Below are 18,292 nucleotides of genomic sequence, written 5' to 3'. Positions count from 1 at the left end.
CGATGCCAGACAGAGAAACAACAAACGCTCAAATATTCTCGAGAGAGGTTTTAAAGGTTTGGAGGAAAATTCTTGAGAAAGCCTGACTGCTGCTGCAACAAGGCAAAGGCAAGCGGCCGAACTGGTAAGCCAAGATACGAAAGACAACTGTAAAGGAAACAGTGTCATATTTTTGCTTGCATATCATTCATCTCCTAACTGAAACGACCTTGTCAAGAAACGTACTGTACCGAGTAGTTTAAGAGGTAAATTAAGCTGAGATTTAAATAGGTTTCTGTTTAATACTCTCTCAAGTATAAAGGAATGTTTTACCCGGGTACACAGATGCGATGTTTACGTAATGGTTAAAAAACGGTCAGCAGTGAATTACGGATTTCAAATCAAGAGCCGAAAGAGAGTGATTTTAGACCCATTTAAACATGACTACGAGTTTATTTAGAGACCTCAAAGACATTCTTGGAAAATTTTGTCGCCATACATGCCATAACAATGATTCTTTTGAGAACTTTGGAAATTAGAATACGAAAAAAATACGTGCAGTTATTTTGTATCTGAGAGAAGACCGCATACTAATAAGTAGGAGGTTCTATCGACATACCGTCGATAGAATGGTACTGCACGAGATGTATTATAAAACATTTGATAAGTCCATGGTCATATGATTTACTAATGACTTTATAGGCTGATGACATTAGCATTAACGATTCGTGCGAATGCTTGCGTAAACAGGGAGTGGTTTTTATTAGGGCTTGGCGCATAATATCAGGTCTGGCAATATAGCAAAGCGAAATACGCAGGAGTAGTTGTTTTGCTGGAACGGACAAGATGATTGGCGCCGAGCCAGAGGAATTGTGGGTAAATTTTTTTTTGATATGAATAGCATGCCGTTTAAATATGAAAATCGTTTGATCATTTGTCCACGATGTCTGGAGCTACAGGCCTCTGAATCTACACTTGTAGCGAATATACCAATAAACTCTCAAATTTTTAGTTACATAACCAGCGGTGAATGAAAATCAAAAGAAGAAAGAATAGCAAGAACATACCTGACGGTTTGGATACTTATACGAAACGACATACAGAAACACAAAGAAAAATTCTGAATTTTAATTAATTGGCACGAAAACTATTTTTAAAAATATGGTAAACAGCGCAAAGATTGGAGACTAACAAACCGCTCGACAACGTTGCGGCAACACTGTTGTATGTATTTCACTTATATTGTAGTCACTATCATATATATAATACTGTACACCAGTTGGAATGGAAGAGATAGGTTGAATAGTGGCTATCATTTCTTCTCATTTTTCCATTCAAGTCTCTTCGTTGAATAAACTTGACCTTTTTTTTCTTTTTGTTTACAGACTTTATTCAAGTAACTTAAGGTAACATTTTCAAGCTTTTCTCTGTGAATCCAAGATTAAGATCATTTTAGTCCTCAACTTGAATTACGTTGCAATACCCGTTCCACCAAACGTACCTGTTTCTGGGGGGCTATCAAGTGCTACTTTGATATGATACACGGATCCACAATGAAGGTGATGGAAAGAGACATGGTCCGCCTGATTATAAGATGTAAATCCTAAAACAAAGTGACATACGACGAAGTTTTATTTTATTCAAATAGTGATGAGTGTTCCGAAGGAAAACAACTTCACCGTAAATATTTCCTCTAACGAGGAAAAGCAAAGAGCACTTTACCTCGCTAATGTACCAACGGGAATTCTACTCAAATGACTTCAGAAAATTGATACAAGTCAAATGTATTAACTAAAACGGGTCACTACAATTCTGTGCGAAGATAACGATCCTTACTTCAGACTAAAACTAAGAAGGACTATAATCAAATGTTAGCCTTCTTCGATGCAACTGCATATCAAACTCGATGCAGCTGGCAGGGAAAGCCAAACGTAACATTTATGGACGGGTTGCCTGCAAAATCAAAAGCAAATAAAGCCAAAAAATAAATAAATAAATAAACCAAAAAAATGCAGACCAAAAGCAAAACCTGAACACTAAAGCTAAAAAAACAGAAACCTCGACGGAAAAAAATTAAACTGTTCATGCCTAATTATTTACCCACGGTTTGCAGCATTAAACTCAAAACTAGAGAAAACTGAAATTTGAGTAAAAATGCTTTTTTGAAAAAAATTTGCAGTTAAAGAGAGAAAAGTTGAAGAATAACAGGCGCACTCAATAAATTTCCGAGCTAAGCGCCCTCCAAATGAATTTCCGAATTATAAACGAGGTGCAGAGCACGCAAAGTACAATCAGTTGAAAGAATAGGGAATTAATCGTGAGAAAATTAGGAAATGGAGGAGTTTTTCCTGATCGTAAATTGGGCATGAGAGTACTCCCCTAAATGAGAGCTAAGAGGTCTCTAAACTAAAAAAGGACATAATTTTCTTGGATATTCCTGTGCAGAAATCAAGTGTGATCAACTTAGTCGTTTTGACATAGAATTCAAGAGAAGAGAAGAGAAAAAAACATAAGAAAAAGTATACTGTTTTGAAGAGGTGAGTCACATAGGAAACGCCTACATCCATAACATGCCTGTGAGTACTTGAAAAGAAATTGAGCTTAGTCAACGACATATTTTCTTTCAGTCAAGTTTTTTTCCTTCATTGACGGCCTTATTGTCTACTCCATCACTATTTTCCCCAATCATTTATTTGCTTACCATCTGTATTCATTTATTTGAAGTTGGCCGGCAAACGTTACTGAACGAAGATGTATCCCATTGTTTTAACCTTCACGTTATTCCAGTATGCGTTGCCACACGTGATAGAATCATCCGAAGCTCCCCCACTGCCAAATCCGATTCTGGAATCACATGAATCACAATCGTTTTCCCCATTACCAAGAATACCGATCCTTGCTCGAGCTCTGCCTGCATTCTGTGTGTTGTTCCCAGATGTGTTAAATCCTTCCTTGTTACAGTTCGGTTGTAATCGACCTGGAGGGCTGACCAAGCTTTTCCATGCGTCTTTTCCCAATGGTGTGGGGCGATATTGGCCATCAGCAATTAATGAATACACAGACTCAGCTGTTTTGTTAATAACGATAAGTCTTGTGGCTACCTCTCCCGGGACCTTCATGCCAACACAGATTTTGGAAAAGGACGTGTTCCAGTAGGTCGGTAACTTGGTCTCTTGCCCATCAAGACCCGTCTCACCTCCTTCCAAGTTGAAGGTCTCCTTGTTGGTCCAAAGACTAGCATCATAATGGAAGGTTTGCTGTAGAAAGTAAGCACAAGATAGGGTCAACAATCAATGGTATACAGTGCATAGCAGAATCCACTTTTTATATAAAGTCTCCTCATCTTCAATGACCGTCTTTATCAGTACTCTTTAGAAAAGGGACAGTGTTCTGAAAAGCAATGACCCTAAAAATTATATTTCCTGTGTCCAGATGGTTTACCGCACAATTGTCTGCAACAATACTGTACGATTATACAATGAAACGACAACCTTTCTCTCTACTGCTCTTATTATAATCTACAAATTTAGATACACTCCTCTCATTTCGTATGATTCTCTTTCAGGAGGATAGATACCATTGGTACTTTCATTTGGAAACAGATCAGATAATGCAGATATCTCACCACATATCTGGAAAAAGTCCGATCATGGCAATGAACAACTCACTCATGTACATTTGCCCCACTTTTACCAAGTGATAATGATATCTCGGAGACATGGGTTCGGATCTTGCAGATCATCGTACGTTGCAGCTCATCAGCGAAGATCATTTCTTTATTCGGATATGTTACCTTTGTTCCGTTCATCTTCATAACAAGTGTCCAGCCTCCTCCTCCACATGGTCCCATGCCGGTAGCGCTCATGATACAGTACACGGGAATCTTCTCAGGTCCAACTACTATTTCATACGCTTTGTTTTCACTTTGTCGAATGTTTTAGAATAAAAAATGACATTAGAATTTTATTTTTCTCACAACTACCTCGAGGGGGATAAACACAATAGAGGTAGGTCAATTATAATTCACCAAAAAATATACAGCTGTAAAGTTTGAAAATTGCATCAATGCCCTGTTTATTGCAGCATTGCCCAGCTGGGGAGAAACTTCATTGGTCGCAGACTTTTCCCCACGGCTGGACATGGCTTAAAGTTTAAGGTGTTTTGACTCTTTTTTAAGTCTGTCACTCACGGGTTTCTGTCGTAGATCTCCTTGCAAGTGAATGCTAAAATGAATAAGAAGAATAAAGAGAATGTATATGCATCTTATGAAGTGTTAGTTAACTTTAATTCAGATTAGGATAATACATATATATAGGGAAGGATGGATACCTATGGTAGTAGTATCTGTTAAACGATTGTTTTAATGAAAACAGACAGAAGGAAAGGAGTGGGTGTCATGGAAATGTTGACAGTCGTATATCTGTATCAATTTGCCTTGAAATCAATGGTCCTCGAGCATGTCTGAATATGTGGCAACTGAGTAAAACAATCCCACAGAAAAAGAGACAAATTAACAAAATAAACTAATCAATTAATACCAAAAGGAAAAAAACGACACATGTGATTGATGAAACTGTTACTTTTCTCTCTTCTGAATAATTGTTGTATTAATTAGATAAAGCGGTATGTTAAAATAGCACAGGCGAGGGTATATTAATACTAAGAAGAATTTCTTTCATGTGAGTTAAAAAATAAAATATAGTAAAATCGGAAATAGGTTACTATGTAACAAATAAAGTTTACTAACAAGTGCAAGTGAAAGATCCATCTGTATTGTTACACAAATGATCTGCAATACAGTTGTGAGTATTTGTGGTACACTCGTCGATATCTGAAAAAATGAACGTGATAATAATACAAATTAAAATGGGCATATTTAGCAAGTAGCAATTAAAAAAATATCAAATTGATTTAATCGAGACTACGTATATATATACTTATATAACATTCACCCTACTTATTCACCATGACCATATTCGCAGACGCTCAACGGAGGAAGGACTTTGTATCTAAAAGGCCTCAGCTCTCAGAACGATGGAGTACAATGAATTTTTTTCAGTTTGCGGCCAAATATTCGCCAGACAGTACTCTATCCACTCTTCCGAACAAATAGATCTGAAGTATACTTTACATAACAAATACACCTAGCGAATGTCAAGCAGCTTAACCTTTACAAATCCTTCCATCTCCGTGGAATCCTCGATTACAAATGCATTCGTAAGAACCGTCGGTGTTGGAACAATCAGCATTTATGTCACAACTGTGAGTTCCCTCAGAGCATTCGTCAATATCTAGAAAACCAAATGCTTGCGTTCATCAACTTTATTACGCTCGATTTTGGTGAATCACTCCTCAAAATATTTACACACAAATGTTTTAAATGTATCTACTAAGTAGAGTCAACTTGCCACATAGTTCCTTTTCAGCAACATTCAAAGTTAGAATTGCATCAATATAAACCATGTTAGACGATAATTATCTACCTAAAAGATAGATAATTTGATTTTATCGACTGAGTTGATAATGCAAATTGCCCACCATAAAGAGTTTCTAAAGCCCACGTTTCGAGTGTCAGCCCTATGTCAAAGTGAATTGTGGCAAATTTACATCATCAGCTCTATTAATCAAACCAAATTATCCTTTTTACCCCCCCCCCCCCCTTTCTCCACTAATGCAGCACCGTATTTTCTTCAGAAGTATGCCCCCTTTACTTGTTTACCTAAAAGCTAGCTTTCCTCTGAACCATTCGTTTATATTTAGATAGAAAAAGGTACGAATATCCTTCTTCAAGAAGATTTGACAGGTGGAAAAAATCATCTATAAATCAAATATATGTACTTTGAAGTAACCTCTATTTATCTGAGAGTACATGGCTTCTTCTGAACTTACCATTAAGACAATCCAGACCTGTAAATCCCGAGGAACACACACAGCGATAGCCTTTCTGTGTGAACCCTATTTGACATTTCCCTCCGTTGCAAGGATCATTGTCACATGCGTCCTAAGGGAGCATGTAAAAGAATCAGACGAGAGTAAAAATTGTGTACCCTCGGATGCAGTTATCCATCACTACATCCGTCGATCACATGTAATCTGTTAGGTGGCTAATCATAACCGTTACAAATTCCTCAAATACTACTGGTGCATTCGCAGCTTCATTTTTCACTTATCATCCTGTAAAGTTGTAATCGGACAGTTGGCTGTAATCAGATACCTATAATCGGAGAGCTGAAGCAGGCAATCATACTAAGTCCTCTCAGCTAATCCGCCAATCACAGAAATGATCAAAATAACCATAGAAACAACCACTTATCCAGAGCAAAACCTAGGGAATTTCCAAAATAGAGGAATTTTTAAATAAAGATATTGTCTCCACTGGAGATATTAGCTCCAGGCGTATTTGTTTTTTCGGAAATTGAAATGGTTATAATCAATTGCTAACAGAACTTCTTGTCATCCAATTCTGTCTGTAATCATACTCGAGATTAACAAATCGGCCTCCCGCCTCGCGGTCGTCATATTTTGTTAATCATTCGTATGATTACACACCGAATTGGACTCCACTCGGTCCTATCACCATTATTAATCAAGTCAACCAGAAGGATGATAGATCAAAATTGACAAACGATCAACCCTCAATTAATAGATGATTAATTTTAAAAAGAGAACAAATATATAGCAACAAAAGAGTCGAGGGTAGTCCTTGACCTTTGCCTTTTTGAAGCTAATAAAGGTGTTGGCTGCTAAAGGAATAGGAGAAAGTAAGTTCTCTGGAACATCAGATATTGTTTTTTACCTTAGCGGCACGATAAATACAACCGGGATAGTCCACCAAGTCACTTTCATGTCCTTCGTGAGTAGCGTTGTTCAATTCACACTTGTGGTTTTCAGCCTCACTTCCCGTTATTAAATTGTAAGACATGCAGTTATCTTCCAGAAAGCATAGGGCTCCACAGAACTGTTTGTCTGTAACTTCAGTGGCGAGCATGAGATGATTCATCAGACGTTTTCCATTTAGTGTTCCGACCGAGTTAAATTCCAGAGATCGACATTGCTCTATGTAAACAATAAGCAATGAACAACCAGAGACACAGAACTAATAGATAAGATAGATAAGCTATATAAGATAGATATTTAACTAATAGATAAGCGTGAGGTCAACTTAGCTCGATTTTGTTTTTCTTTTCGCATTTTCCATGACGACTTCAACACGGACAAAGTGTGTAATTCTTCAAACCCCACTTGAGTGGGGTTCGTGCATATGTATGAGCACTGTTACCTAGTAACGCGTGACGTATTTTACGTCAAGTTCCACTGGGAGTCTTAGATGGAAAGTGTGTAGTAAAACCATTTTGGATGCGGTCTGAGAAACTAGGATAGATCGAGAAATTCGAAGTGAACTACGTCTGGTGTTTTGACTGTAATTTGGAAAGCTTTGTTTGCTAAGTAGATAAAGATAAAGCAGATGTAGTTTAGAAAATAGTTTTGATCTTTGAAAGTCATAAAGATTTCGTCCATGAAAGATTATGCAAATTCACGCCTATATTGAAGCGAACCATAATTTGAGCTTTTTGTTTACATAAGTTTTGTGTTATATTTAAAAGTAAAAGTCGGTCTTCTTAAAGCGAAGACATTGTTCGCTGAAGGGAAAGGTTTCTTCGCTTTCTTTTCCGATGAGGCAATGTTCGATCCCTGATCTCTCGTGGATCACAGACGCGGGGATTCTACTCCACATTGCTGGCGTTTCCTAAATTACGAACTTTGTCACTGCAGTCGACGAAACCTTTTTTCTTGCGCGGGATCAAAGTGGGAAACCTCGATCGAGAAAGATGGGCCGATCATGCCTGTCTGATAAGCCAACTGGAACACAGGATTTGTTTCATCTCGCCCACGGTCGCCGCAAGTTACATAGTTACAAAATGATTTTCTTGATTAAATCAGAAGGGGAAGAATGATAAATTTTGAACCCCCTCACGTATGAAATAATGAACTCTGAGGTAAAGTATCCACCACGAATCAAATGGTTTGAAGCCTTGTAAGATACGCCAATTTTTGCTCGCCCACGCACTTGATGAAATATCTCATAGCTACTTAGTTTACAACGAACACTCATTCAAATTGAAGTTGCACAGGCTGAGTGTAATGTATCGAAAACCTGCAGCTTATAAACATGTAAAATTACGTTTGCAAAACGGCTAAAAACGTTTAATAATAAAAATAAGAGTTTACACACACGAAGAATTTTTGACAATGATTCCTAGATTATCCGCAAAATAGCTTTGCCGATGGAGTACCTTATCATAAACGGCTCCATATAGTAATTTAGAGATACTTCATTTTACTTTCTTTTCCTAATAACCTAAAAAGAAATTCAATTTGTATCAAAAATCTTTAACGTTATCTATGCTTATCTCCACATTGATGTTTACACATGTTCAACTCTAAGTAAAAAGTTAAAATCACCTTGAGAGCTACTTGCATAGTGTATTAAAGGAATACCAAAAATAAACCATACACCGCGGATGAAAATACTAGCCATGGCCGATCGAATTTCTTCCGGCTTGCAGGCAAGGATCTCTTTCGATACTCCTGCGAACCAGTTTAGCACAGCTTGAGAGATAAAGATAGCGCTTCGAAAGTTCTATGTTTTCCATTGTATATAAAAACAATATACCCATTTTTAACGTAAACCCTGTCCTAACAAATCAGTCATCTCTCATGCTGTTGATTGTCTTCATCTAAATTATTCAGACCTAATTTTAAATCCTTTCAATTTCATGTCACATCACTGAGGTAAAAATATATCAACAAATATCTGGACCCTGATATGCAATGCATAGATCAAATTTTTAGTTTAAAAGTTAAGAGATGTTTAGTGAAAGAGGAAATCTTTAATTTTAATTTCAAACAAACATTTTAGATCACACCGGGGGGATGATGTAAATTTTTAAGCTGCATGCAGAGACACTTTCTTTAAAGCTCAGATAAACAAATCGGAGAATACAAGGGAATAAATGAGGCGAAGCCACCACGGCACTGTTACCACAATCTGTTACCACATATACACCATACAAATTTTTTTAGGCTTGTCAAAGCATAAGCGTATAGTGAATAATTCTAATAGTTTGTATGTTACATCACTAGTTTCCGTAACTTTAACAGACTTTCAATAATAAGTGAATAGTGAATCGTTGTTTTATCATACATTGATACAACAATCTGCAACGGAAGACACCTCTCTAACTCTTCAAAATTCGAGAACTCTAAACAGTAGGCAGACTTTAATCTCGACGAAAGTGCAAAATCTCCTGCAGATATTTCCTTTATCATGTCAACCTTTCACGCTATTGTATAGTGATTGATGCTTTCAACCAGTTGGATTTTTCACAATATTTATAGTAAGTCTAAGGTTTAATGATAGCAACTGACAGCTGCAATAGGATCGTGACTTTATTACGTGTGGAAATCACGCGCTCTAATTTTGACTTTGCCTCGGTGTGCGAACCTGAGAAATTTCTATTTTTGTTTTAATTTTTCACCGTTATTTCGAATGCTCGGGCGACAATTTTGCCTTTTTACTTTCTTCGTTTTGCGTCAGATGTGAACGTGAAAGGTTCTTAAATCGTGGATGAGCTCATCTTTCAACTGCTTCGACCGCAATTCAATTCATCCTACAGACAGGAAATCTTTCAGCTTTTGGTATTGAATCTCGATAGTATTGCATGAAATACTATCTTCAACGCGTTTCCTTTGACAGTAGCAGACTTTATCAATTTTTTTTTATAAACAGGGTAAATAAGCTTGCTTATTTACAAATAGGAAATAAAATGTCTATTTTCGACCTTGATCAGCAGGGATTTGCTAAAGCAAAGGCAAAATTTCGCCGTTCTTGATCTCGAAGCCTCGTACTTCATCAGCAAAGCGGAATGTGTCTGTCACTGTATATTGGTTGCACGACAGGGGTTTCAATTTGTCGTCAAGCCATTTCGCTAGCGAGTAATTGTAGGTGTTAGTAGCAGAGAGTATTGGCCGCACGGCCAACTGTTCTTTATGTGTCTTCGGCAAGCCATACAAGTGTGCAAGTCTGGACCCTTTCGGGCGGAGAGCGTCAGAAATGGATTTCGGTAGAATCTTTCGAACGAGAGTTTCCAACTCCCTTTCTTTCTGAAGGAGAGGGTGGTAATACTTAGGAGGTCGTCCTCTGGTTCTCGGTCTCTCCGAGTCGACGAATCGGAATTTGCTGGTATCGTTTATTGACGCTTCGGATAGTAGGCGAAGATATTCTGATTTATCCAAAACAACAACACCAGACCCTTTATCCGGTTTTGTGACAACGATGTCATCACGTTTTTTCAGATCTTCAATAGCTTGCAAGAGGGCTTTAGGAGGTTTTGGGCTACTCTTATTAATATACTCTAGCGCAACAGATCGTAAGGTTGCGGCTGCTAGTTCGCGTAAATTCTCGTTTGGTAGATGCCGTTCAAGGTTCCAGTATGCTTTCTCGAAGCTTGCCTTGATCTCAAGTGGAGACACTCTTTGTGGGATCGCAAATTTCAGGCCACGACAGAGAACCAATTTTTGGAAGAACGATAGTTCGTAAGAGGAAATATTCAGGATGTGTTCGTCGACGTCAGTTTCTCTGTAGAGAAGCCTTGAAGCTTTGCTGATGAAGTACGAGGCTTCGAGATCAAGAACGGCGAAATTTTAGTTTCCTATGACGTCACCTCATTGTTTACAAATGTACCATTGGAGGAAACAATACAGATCTTAGCTGGAAAAGCCTTTGCCCAGGATTGGTTCAACGAGACGCACAGCTTGAACATCTCTAAAGCGGACCTAATCGACCTCCTCCGAGCAGCTACGAAAAACCAGCTTTTCCAGTTTGACGGTGCTTTATATGAGCAGACAGATGGAGTCGCTATGGGTTCTCCCCTTGGACCGTTGCTGGCTAACGTCTTCATGTGCTCGATTGAGGAAAACCTCGAACAACACGGTCAACTTCCGCGCTATTACCGGAGGTACGTCGATGACACCCTGACCGTAATGCCTGATAGGGTGACCGCTGGCCAGTTTCTAGACACCCTTAACTCTACCCATCCCTCCCTCCAATTTACCATGGAAGTCGAACGGGAAGGATCCCTTCCCTTTCTAGGAACTGAACTGCTTAACCGTGCACCAAAGATTGAGAGCAAGGTCTACATCAAAAGAACCAACACGGGTCTCCTTCTGCATTTCCAGAGTCATGTTGATATTAAGTACAAGCGCAGCCTAGTTAACACCATGGTGGATCGCGCTTATCGATTATCTTCTAACTGGTCTTTCTTCTCCGAGGAATGTGACCGCCTTAGAGGGGTTTTTCATAACTTGAAATACCCAAAGCCACTGGTTGAAACTGCAATCAAGCGGTTCGTTGAGAGAAGGATTTCATCTGCAGAGCCCTGTCCATCACCAGACGTACCATCGGAGATTGTGAGATTAGTGTTACCCTTCAAGGACCAGTCGTCAGCTAATCATGTTAAACAACAACTGAACAGTCTAAGCTCGAAGTTAAGCGTGACTGTCCAACCAGTGTTCGTTAGCCCTAAGCTCGATCAACAGCTTAAGCAACACGAAATTAAGCCCCCTATTGTTAACCAACAATGTATCGTTTATGAATTTAAATGTAACCTGTGTGATGCAGGGTATGTGGGCTATACTCGTGGTCACTTACACGAGCGCGTAGAAGGGCACACAAGGAAATCATCTTCTATCTACAAACACTACCACCTCCAGCACAATAGTGAAATGCCTGAACGCTTGATCGAGCAATTCAACGTCATCGCGAAATGTAACGGCAAATTTGATTGCCTTGTTAATGAAATGTTGTATATTCGCATGCGTAAGCCAACACTGAACGTGCAAACGGATTCCATCCGCGCCAAGGTGTTTGTTTAAGCCGTTCATTCTAATTTATGCTATTCTTGTACCTTTCCTTATTTGCATGTTTTTAAACTAGTCTCTTGATAATGGAGTCACGATGACCCCGAAACGTCGAGTAATAAATCTTTCCTGGTTTTTTCTATTTTCGACCTTTTACCAATATTGTGAGGTAAACGAAAAATTATTCACAAGGTGTGACCAAGGTGTTGTACATGCGTGACATTTTTTGGACGTTACATGTACGAATAGGTGATTTGTTGGTAAGTAAAAGATTTATTACGATTTAGGATGATGCTTGCTTCGATACGAATGAAATATCAGCCCATAGGGGACCACTAATAAATTACTATGATCAGTTTAGCAGTTTTTTATTGAATGTTTAACTGTTTTCTTCAAAATACAGTATCTGATCTATATTTGGCATTTTGCGTGATTTTCGTTTTCGGTAAGCTTGTTATGTTTTTTTAATCTCTCGTGATTCAATATCCAATTCGAAAACGAAAGTGCATCGAAGCACCCGGAAGCAGAGAGTAAAGAAACGACAGAGAAAAGCTTTACTCGGGGAGATCGTTTGGATCGCTAAAGTAGTCGGTTCTGGTGCGCTGGTTTATCCTACGTCGAGTATTCAAGATTCGATCAATGTCGAAGGCTAAAATAAAGTTTCTAAAGCGACTCGATAAAAAACTTTTGTGTCCACTGTGCCAAAGTGTCTTCAAGCAACCCTGGCAGACATCGTGTGGACATCAATTCTGTTTTGAATGCCTCCAGGCTCTTCTCAGGTATGAATACTTTTTTTCTAGACGAGCAGATTGCCAATGGAGTTGAGTTCCCAAGCTTAAACTTTCCTGTTTATTGTTTTACTGACTTAAAATTTTGTATCACTTTTCAGTTACATATATATTGTTCCGCTAAGCGCTAGCTTAAACTCAGAAACACGTTACACGATTATGATATCGAAAGAGAGCGACAATTTTGGAAAGAGCTCGATTAACGTTTCAAATGACAGCACAGCCACATAGTAGTGAGTTTCATCAAAATTCTCATATACTCTCAAACTACCTCTCTCTGTCACGAAGCGTTTCGTTCCCTAATAATCGAAACTTACAGTTTAATTCCGACCTATCTATCCTTATTACTAGAGCTGCTTCTCCAACATGTCCGATAGACGGCAGCACGATTGCAAGAGATTCATCGTTTCATGATAAATGCTGCGAGCGGGAAGTATTAGATCTTCCATGTTTCTGCCAGTATGAAGCCAGAGGATGTAACTGGCGAGGGGAGCTACGACATGTACAGGTAAAGGGCTTTCGACGGCCATTAAACGCTTTCCTTTCACTTTCCCATATCATTTGCAAATCCAGATCTTGGGCAAATAGACAAGTGTGCTCAGTTGGAAAGCAGGCAAAGCTACAAACCCGTCCGTCCTTGACTAAGTGTTTACGAATACTTTTTGATGCTCCCTTGATCCCACTAGGCACATGGAGAAAGCTGTGAGTACACCGATGTGGTGTGCAGAGAATGCAAAAGCTTAATGGAGAGAAGACTTCTTGAGCATCATAAGGTTAATAAATGTATCAACCGAAGAAGCCAATGTATTTATTGTGGAGCGGAAGTACGAGACAGTGCTTTGAAGGTAAAATTAGAACATTCCATCGGGAGAGCTAAAGTTCTTGTCTGTTTCTATTTCGAATGAGCAAACGTCGCTTGTATTCTTTTATATATGGCATAACCAAGTTGAAATGTAGTTTTTAGTCATTTCTAATAATAATAATTCATGCACTCCCATATTCCATAACAATTGCATATGCGGGCCTTAGACGCCTGATTTGAGAATAGCAAACTCACGATCGTTTTCTCGGAGATTGTGCCCTAAACTTAAAATTTCTCCTTTATTTATCGCTGGATATTTCATTATTTGACGGCAGTGAATTCTTCAAATTGAAATATCATGATAATGTGTGACGGGTAATTTCACGAGGATAAAATGTCGTCTGCATTCTCTAAATCTCTCATTAGGATCATTTCAAAACATGTACAAAGTTTCCGATCAATTGCATTTTAAGCTGTGGAAAGGAAGCCATTCCTCGTGATCTTATGAAAGACCATATGACTGTCGAATGCCCCAATAGTGTGGTCCCATGTCATTTCACGCTTTACGGATGTAAATTCAAGGTAAGTCGCATGGTCTTCTGTCAATATCTCTAAAGGGTGACCCTGTGTACATTGATGTATTGAATTTGACCGCTTAGTAACATAATGTATAACCCACAGTTACCGAATTTAACTATCATCGTGACAGAACACTAATTTTCTTATAAGGGTGACAATTCATTTAAATTCTTTTCATTTTAATTTTGTCAATCTTCCTTTAGGGAAAGAGAGACGAACTTCAGAGACACGTGGAAGCTAGTATAAAGAGCCACTTAGACTTGTTAAACCAATCAAGTTATGAGCTTAAAGTGAGAGGCCAAGAAATGGAGGAAGGACTAGCTCGCCTGCAGAGCAAGCTGAGTGGTTGTGGAAAACAAATTTGCCGTCAAAATGAGCAGCTTGCAGCGTCAAATACTAGCATAAAAATGCAGCAGACTAAAATATCCAAAGCTGAAAGGGAGATTTGCGAACAGAGAGAGGATCTGGACAAGCTTCTTCGAGATTCGAAATTGGTTGAAAACACTCAAGGATTTGTTGTCTCTCTTCAGATGGACGAGACTTTAGAAACTTTAAGGGAAAATGAAACAAAGGCGACTCAATTAAAAAGTGAGCTAAGTCGTCTGAGCAGCAAGATACCAAATCCTTATGAGCCACGAAGAGTCCACGACCTCGCCACAGACCATCGATTAGAGAGGGCTGAGAACCACCTTTCCTCACACGAAACTCAACTATCTGAGAACAGCCTCCAAATTGAAAGGCTTGAGACCACATCCTATGATGGGTTTTACATTTGGAAAATAGACCACTACAGTCGAAAATATCAAGACGCTTTATCTGAAAGGACAGCATCGATCTACAGTCCTCCTTTCTACGTCGGTCGCTTTGGCTACAAAGTTTCTGTCCGACTCGACCCAAATGGAGATGGCATAGGAAAAGGGACTCATATATCACTTTTTTTCGTTGTCATGAGGGGTGAATATGACGCCATTTTACCCTGGCCTTTCGTAAAAAAGGTTCACTTCAGACTGGTGGACCAGGATAGAATTCGAGACATTGTTGAGATATATCATCCCGATCCAAATAGCAGTAGTACGAAGAGACCCACCTCAGATATGAACATTGCATCGGGCTCTCCCACATTCGTTTCTCAAGTAGAGGTCCGTAAGGGTGGTTATATTCGGGGCGATACCATGTTTATTAAAGTGACTGTCGATATGGCGAATCCTCATGGAGAGCTGGCGAGGTGAACACGAAAATCGATCTCACAAAAAAAAATGGCAGATATCTGCGATATTCATAAAAGGACAATAAGCAAGCTTGTTATAACTAAATGAAAATAGAACTGAATGAAAATATAAAACAAACAAAATAGACCCTGTAAAATTAGTTAAGAATGATAAAACTTTGCGATCTGGCGAACAACCAGTCTACCCGATTGTCTTCGTCAGTCGATTGATTGCGTACTACCAATCCTAATAATTAATATCCCAATAGGTAAGGAGTTTTCCCTTAACAGCTATTATACTATGAGTGTAGTTGGTTCTAGCAGTTGTCGTTTCGACTAAATCACGGATGATTAAACGAGACGTCTGACTCAGTCAACACTGTGGTTCTCCTAAAAAACTTCTTTTATGTATAAGGACCACCCTCACGGAGACGATCAAGATTGCTAAAAAACGACGACGTTTCGACGTTGGTTAAAAGTCATTATCAAGTAAAAAAAATATTTGTAAGTTGCAGTCTCTATATACCAAAATAACAATGGGTCATAAAAAGCTATACCGTAAGAAAAGAACAATAGCAATTAAACAAAAAGATTGGCACGTATGGAGTCCATCTGGATATTTAAATTAGGCTTGAGATTCTAGCTGAACAGCATTTCAAAGGCTAAAAAATCCAATTTTCCCTGGCGCTTTCTTAAAACTCTAAATTGGTTTTCTTTCAAAAGGTGATTGCTACCGTGAGCTTCTACGAAATGTCGACTGATTGCCAAATATTTGTGCTCAGCAATGCGTGGATGAAGGTGTCGGGCTGTGTACCTGACATTACCTGCAGGGCACGGTTAACATGAGAAACGATAAACAGTGCATTACCGATTCACAATTGACGGCTTGATTTCGTTGGGTTTAAGATCTTGCCCTAATTTCTTGCTCACAAAAATAGGCTGCAATATAGGGAGAATCTTACGGCTAAAATCGCGCAACTGCTTCCGAACCGCATTTACGGCCACTTGATCTTTGAATGGAAGACTAATTCGTACTGTGCTACTTTTATCGGTGTTTTTTTCCGCTATGCCTGCCGAAGCATTTCTATAAGAAGAATTAATGATAGCGGAATTAATAAGGCCCATAGGGTAGTCAAGACGACTGAAAATAGAGCGCAATTTGACACATTCTGCATTAAAAGCCTTTGTGGTAGACGATAGGTCATAGGCTCGGTGTATCATTGTCTCTAATAAATAGTCTTTATAGCGTTTACTGGTGTGACTGTAGAAGTGTAAGAGTGTAATGGTTTTCGGTAAACTTGACATTTTCAATGCAGATAAAAGAGATCTTATTAGCAACGGGAAGCTCCATCGTAAAAGTTAGACTGGAGTGTAGGCTATTCAGAGTATAAGGCAATGGGTACATACATACATACAAACATACATACGTTTATTGCAACTTCCAAGCTGGGTTTTTCAGTTACAAAGCCTACATTAAAATTATTGTAATATTATAGTAACATTGTATTAGCCTAAAAATATATATAAGTGAAAACTAAGGCTAGTATAATATTAATACAAAAGGCCAGTACACGTTAAAAACGCTAGTGAACTAAAACAAAAATTAGGCAAGAATAGAAGATTGAAATGATTCATCTGTGCGTGACACTTCCACTAAGGAGCGCATTCAGTAGGCGGAGCCTAAAGGCGTTTACATTATCAGCTGCTTTTAAGTCATTTGGGAGGTTATTCCACAATTTGCATCCGCGATACGTGACTGCACGTTGCCCAGAGGACAGGCGGCATCCTGGGATGTGGAGCACATTACATGATCTTGTTACCCTACTATGAATACAAGATCGTGGGACAATCATGTTAGCCAGATATTCAGGAACTAAATTATTTACACATTTAATACCATTACAGCATCGTTAAAATAAAGTCTTTCCTTAACAGTGAGACAATTAAGAGATTTTATGCCTTGGGAGATGTGGTAAAATTTCTTAAAACCTAATACAATACGACAGCAAAGTTCTGCACTAGCTGAAGCTTCTTTATATTTCTTTGAGATGTGTTGGCCCATACAATTGAACAATAATACATTGTACTAAAAACAAAAGCGTTCGTCAAAAGTAAAAGGGTTTTCCTGTCCAAGAGGTGTTTAATCCTGCTAATCTGTACTAGTTTGAAAATATAGTTAGAAGTAGTTTTAGGAACATGATCGTTATATGTTAAGGACTGGTTGATGAAGATTCCAAGGTCCTTTGCCCTAGGGACTGGTGTTATTTCCTTTCCCAAGAGTGAAATTGACGCTGGAGGCAATTTCCGCAGTAGTTGAGGAACACCATCTAGTAAGATTTTAGTTTTAGCTGGGTTTATTAAAAGGGAATTCTGGCAGCACCATCAGCAAATTTATCTCAAATCTTCGTTCAGATAACCAAATACGCGAGCGATGTCAGTTGAGCGAAAGGATAGGTATGGTTTACAGTCATCGACGTAGCACACAGACTTGCAGTGGGTTGGAACGGACAAGAGATCATTTACATAGATGGTAAATAACACAGGCCCCAAAATAGAACCCTGAGGAACTCCATATTTAAGAGGGAGCTGGTCTGAGACAGTATCCCCAATGCGCACTCGCTGGCTACGACCAGACAGGTAATTATGAAACAACTCTAAGCTCGAAGAGGCAACAGCTATGCTCTGTAACTTCTGAAGGAGAAGATCATGTCTGATACTATCGAATGCCTTGGACATGTTTAGTAGCACGACAACGGACACTTCACTCTTATCAATGGCCATGAGAAAATCATCTGTGACATGTAAGAGAGCAGTTTCTGTAGAGTGACATTTTCGATTACCACTCTGATTTTCAGATAGCTTCTTGTTGGTGGTTATGTAGTCAACGAACTGACGCTGAGCTAATCTCTCAGACACCTTAGATAGCATTGGCAGTAATGAGAGGGGCCGGAGATTACAGGGATCTTCGGGGTTGCCAGACTTTAACACAGGAGTAACTTCAGCCATTTTCCATACTTT

The 18,292-nt window shown here is 38.9% G+C and overlaps 5 protein-coding genes across 6 annotated transcripts; 2 read left to right on the top strand and 3 right to left on the bottom strand.

The window, feature by feature from the left end:
- Positions 1–1,853: 1,853 nt before the first annotated feature.
- On the bottom strand, positions 1,854–3,896 carry LOC136282100 (uncharacterized skeletal organic matrix protein 5-like). Its single transcript, XM_066169333.1, has 3 exons — positions 3,773–3,896; positions 2,681–3,236; positions 1,854–1,932 (listed from the first exon to the last, which is right to left on the bottom strand). Exons 1-2 carry the CDS (start codon positions 3,842–3,844, stop codon positions 2,718–2,720), a joined length of 591 nt encoding a protein of 196 aa, XP_066025430.1. The 5' UTR covers positions 3,845–3,896; the 3' UTR covers positions 1,854–1,932; positions 2,681–2,717.
- A 268-nt stretch (positions 3,897–4,164) lies between these two features.
- On the bottom strand, positions 4,165–8,578 carry LOC131781963 (protein kinase C-binding protein NELL2-like). Its single transcript, XM_059098670.2, has 6 exons — positions 8,443–8,578; positions 6,776–7,035; positions 5,869–5,980; positions 5,148–5,270; positions 4,727–4,810; positions 4,165–4,202 (listed from the first exon to the last, which is right to left on the bottom strand). The coding sequence occupies exons 1-6, from the start codon at positions 8,516–8,518 to the stop codon at positions 4,165–4,167; spliced, it is 693 nt and encodes a 230-aa protein (XP_058954653.2). The 5' UTR covers positions 8,519–8,578.
- A 1,262-nt stretch (positions 8,579–9,840) lies between these two features.
- Positions 9,841–10,802, bottom strand: LOC136282470 (uncharacterized). Its single transcript, XM_066170120.1, has 2 exons — positions 10,742–10,802; positions 9,841–10,658 (listed from the first exon to the last, which is right to left on the bottom strand). The coding sequence occupies exons 1-2, from the start codon at positions 10,800–10,802 to the stop codon at positions 9,841–9,843; spliced, it is 879 nt and encodes a 292-aa protein (XP_066026217.1).
- LOC131778590 (uncharacterized) lies at positions 10,754–12,033 on the top strand. The gene has a single exon (XM_059095014.2). The coding sequence runs from the start codon at positions 10,900–10,902 to the stop codon at positions 11,911–11,913; it is 1,014 nt and encodes a 337-aa protein (XP_058950997.2). The 5' UTR covers positions 10,754–10,899; the 3' UTR covers positions 11,914–12,033.
- A 389-nt stretch (positions 12,034–12,422) lies between these two features.
- Positions 12,423–15,863, top strand: LOC131781960 (TNF receptor-associated factor 3). 2 transcript variants are annotated; one of them, XM_059098667.2, is made up of 5 exons: positions 12,423–12,677; positions 13,038–13,194; positions 13,373–13,531; positions 13,915–14,070; positions 14,271–15,863. In XM_059098667.2, exons 1-5 carry the CDS (start codon positions 12,538–12,540, stop codon positions 15,294–15,296), a joined length of 1,638 nt encoding a protein of 545 aa, XP_058954650.2. In that variant the 5' UTR covers positions 12,423–12,537; the 3' UTR covers positions 15,297–15,863. The 2 variants fall into 2 exon arrangements, with proteins under 2 accessions (XP_058954650.2, XP_058954651.2); XM_059098668.2 differs by lacking the exon at positions 13,915–14,070.
- The last annotated feature ends 2,429 nt before the right edge of the window (positions 15,864–18,292 follow it).

This window comes from Pocillopora verrucosa, chromosome 7 (genome assembly GCF_036669915.1).
Source record: "Pocillopora verrucosa isolate sample1 chromosome 7, ASM3666991v2, whole genome shotgun sequence".
NCBI classification, from domain to species: domain Eukaryota; kingdom Metazoa; phylum Cnidaria; class Anthozoa; order Scleractinia; family Pocilloporidae; genus Pocillopora; species Pocillopora verrucosa.
Note: the sequence above shows the minus strand (reverse complement) of the source record. Positions and strands in the feature narration are given on the sequence as shown.

What these genes read in the sequence shown, in the direction of transcription:
- LOC136282470 (XM_066170120.1), bottom strand. Translation starts at nt 10,802, where the DNA reads ATGTTCAAGCTGTGCGTCTCGTTGAACCAATCCTGGGCAAAGGCTTTT. An exon ending in GGCTTTTCCAGCTAAGATCT is followed by an intron (nt 10,659 to 10,741) that starts GTATTGTTTCCT and finishes TTGATCTCGAAG; the next exon opens with CCTCGTACTTCATCAGCAAA.
- LOC131781963 (XM_059098670.2), bottom strand. Translation starts at nt 8,518, where the DNA reads ATGGCTAGTATTTTCATCCGCGGTGTATGGTTTATTTTTGGTATTCCT. An exon ending in CTATGCAAGTAGCTCTCAAG is followed by an intron (nt 7,036 to 8,442) that starts GTGATTTTAACT and finishes TTGTTTACATAG; the next exon opens with AGCAATGTCGATCTCTGGAA. An exon ending in GTATTTATCGTGCCGCTAAG is followed by an intron (nt 5,981 to 6,775) that starts GTAAAAAACAAT and finishes ATGCTCCCTTAG; the next exon opens with GACGCATGTGACAATGATCC.
- LOC136282100 (XM_066169333.1), bottom strand. Translation starts at nt 3,844, where the DNA reads ATGAGCGCTACCGGCATGGGACCATGTGGAGGAGGAGGCTGGACACTT. An exon ending in TGAAGATGAACGGAACAAAG is followed by an intron (nt 3,237 to 3,772) that starts GTAACATATCCG and finishes TACTTTCTACAG; the next exon opens with CAAACCTTCCATTATGATGC.
- LOC131781960 (XM_059098667.2), top strand. Translation starts at nt 12,538, where the DNA reads ATGTCGAAGGCTAAAATAAAGTTTCTAAAGCGACTCGATAAAAAACTT. An exon ending in TGCCTCCAGGCTCTTCTCAG is followed by an intron (nt 12,678 to 13,037) that starts GTATGAATACTT and finishes CCTTATTACTAG; the next exon opens with AGCTGCTTCTCCAACATGTC. An exon ending in GGGAGCTACGACATGTACAG is followed by an intron (nt 13,195 to 13,372) that starts GTAAAGGGCTTT and finishes TGATCCCACTAG; the next exon opens with GCACATGGAGAAAGCTGTGA.
- LOC131778590 (XM_059095014.2), top strand. Translation starts at nt 10,900, where the DNA reads ATGGGTTCTCCCCTTGGACCGTTGCTGGCTAACGTCTTCATGTGCTCG.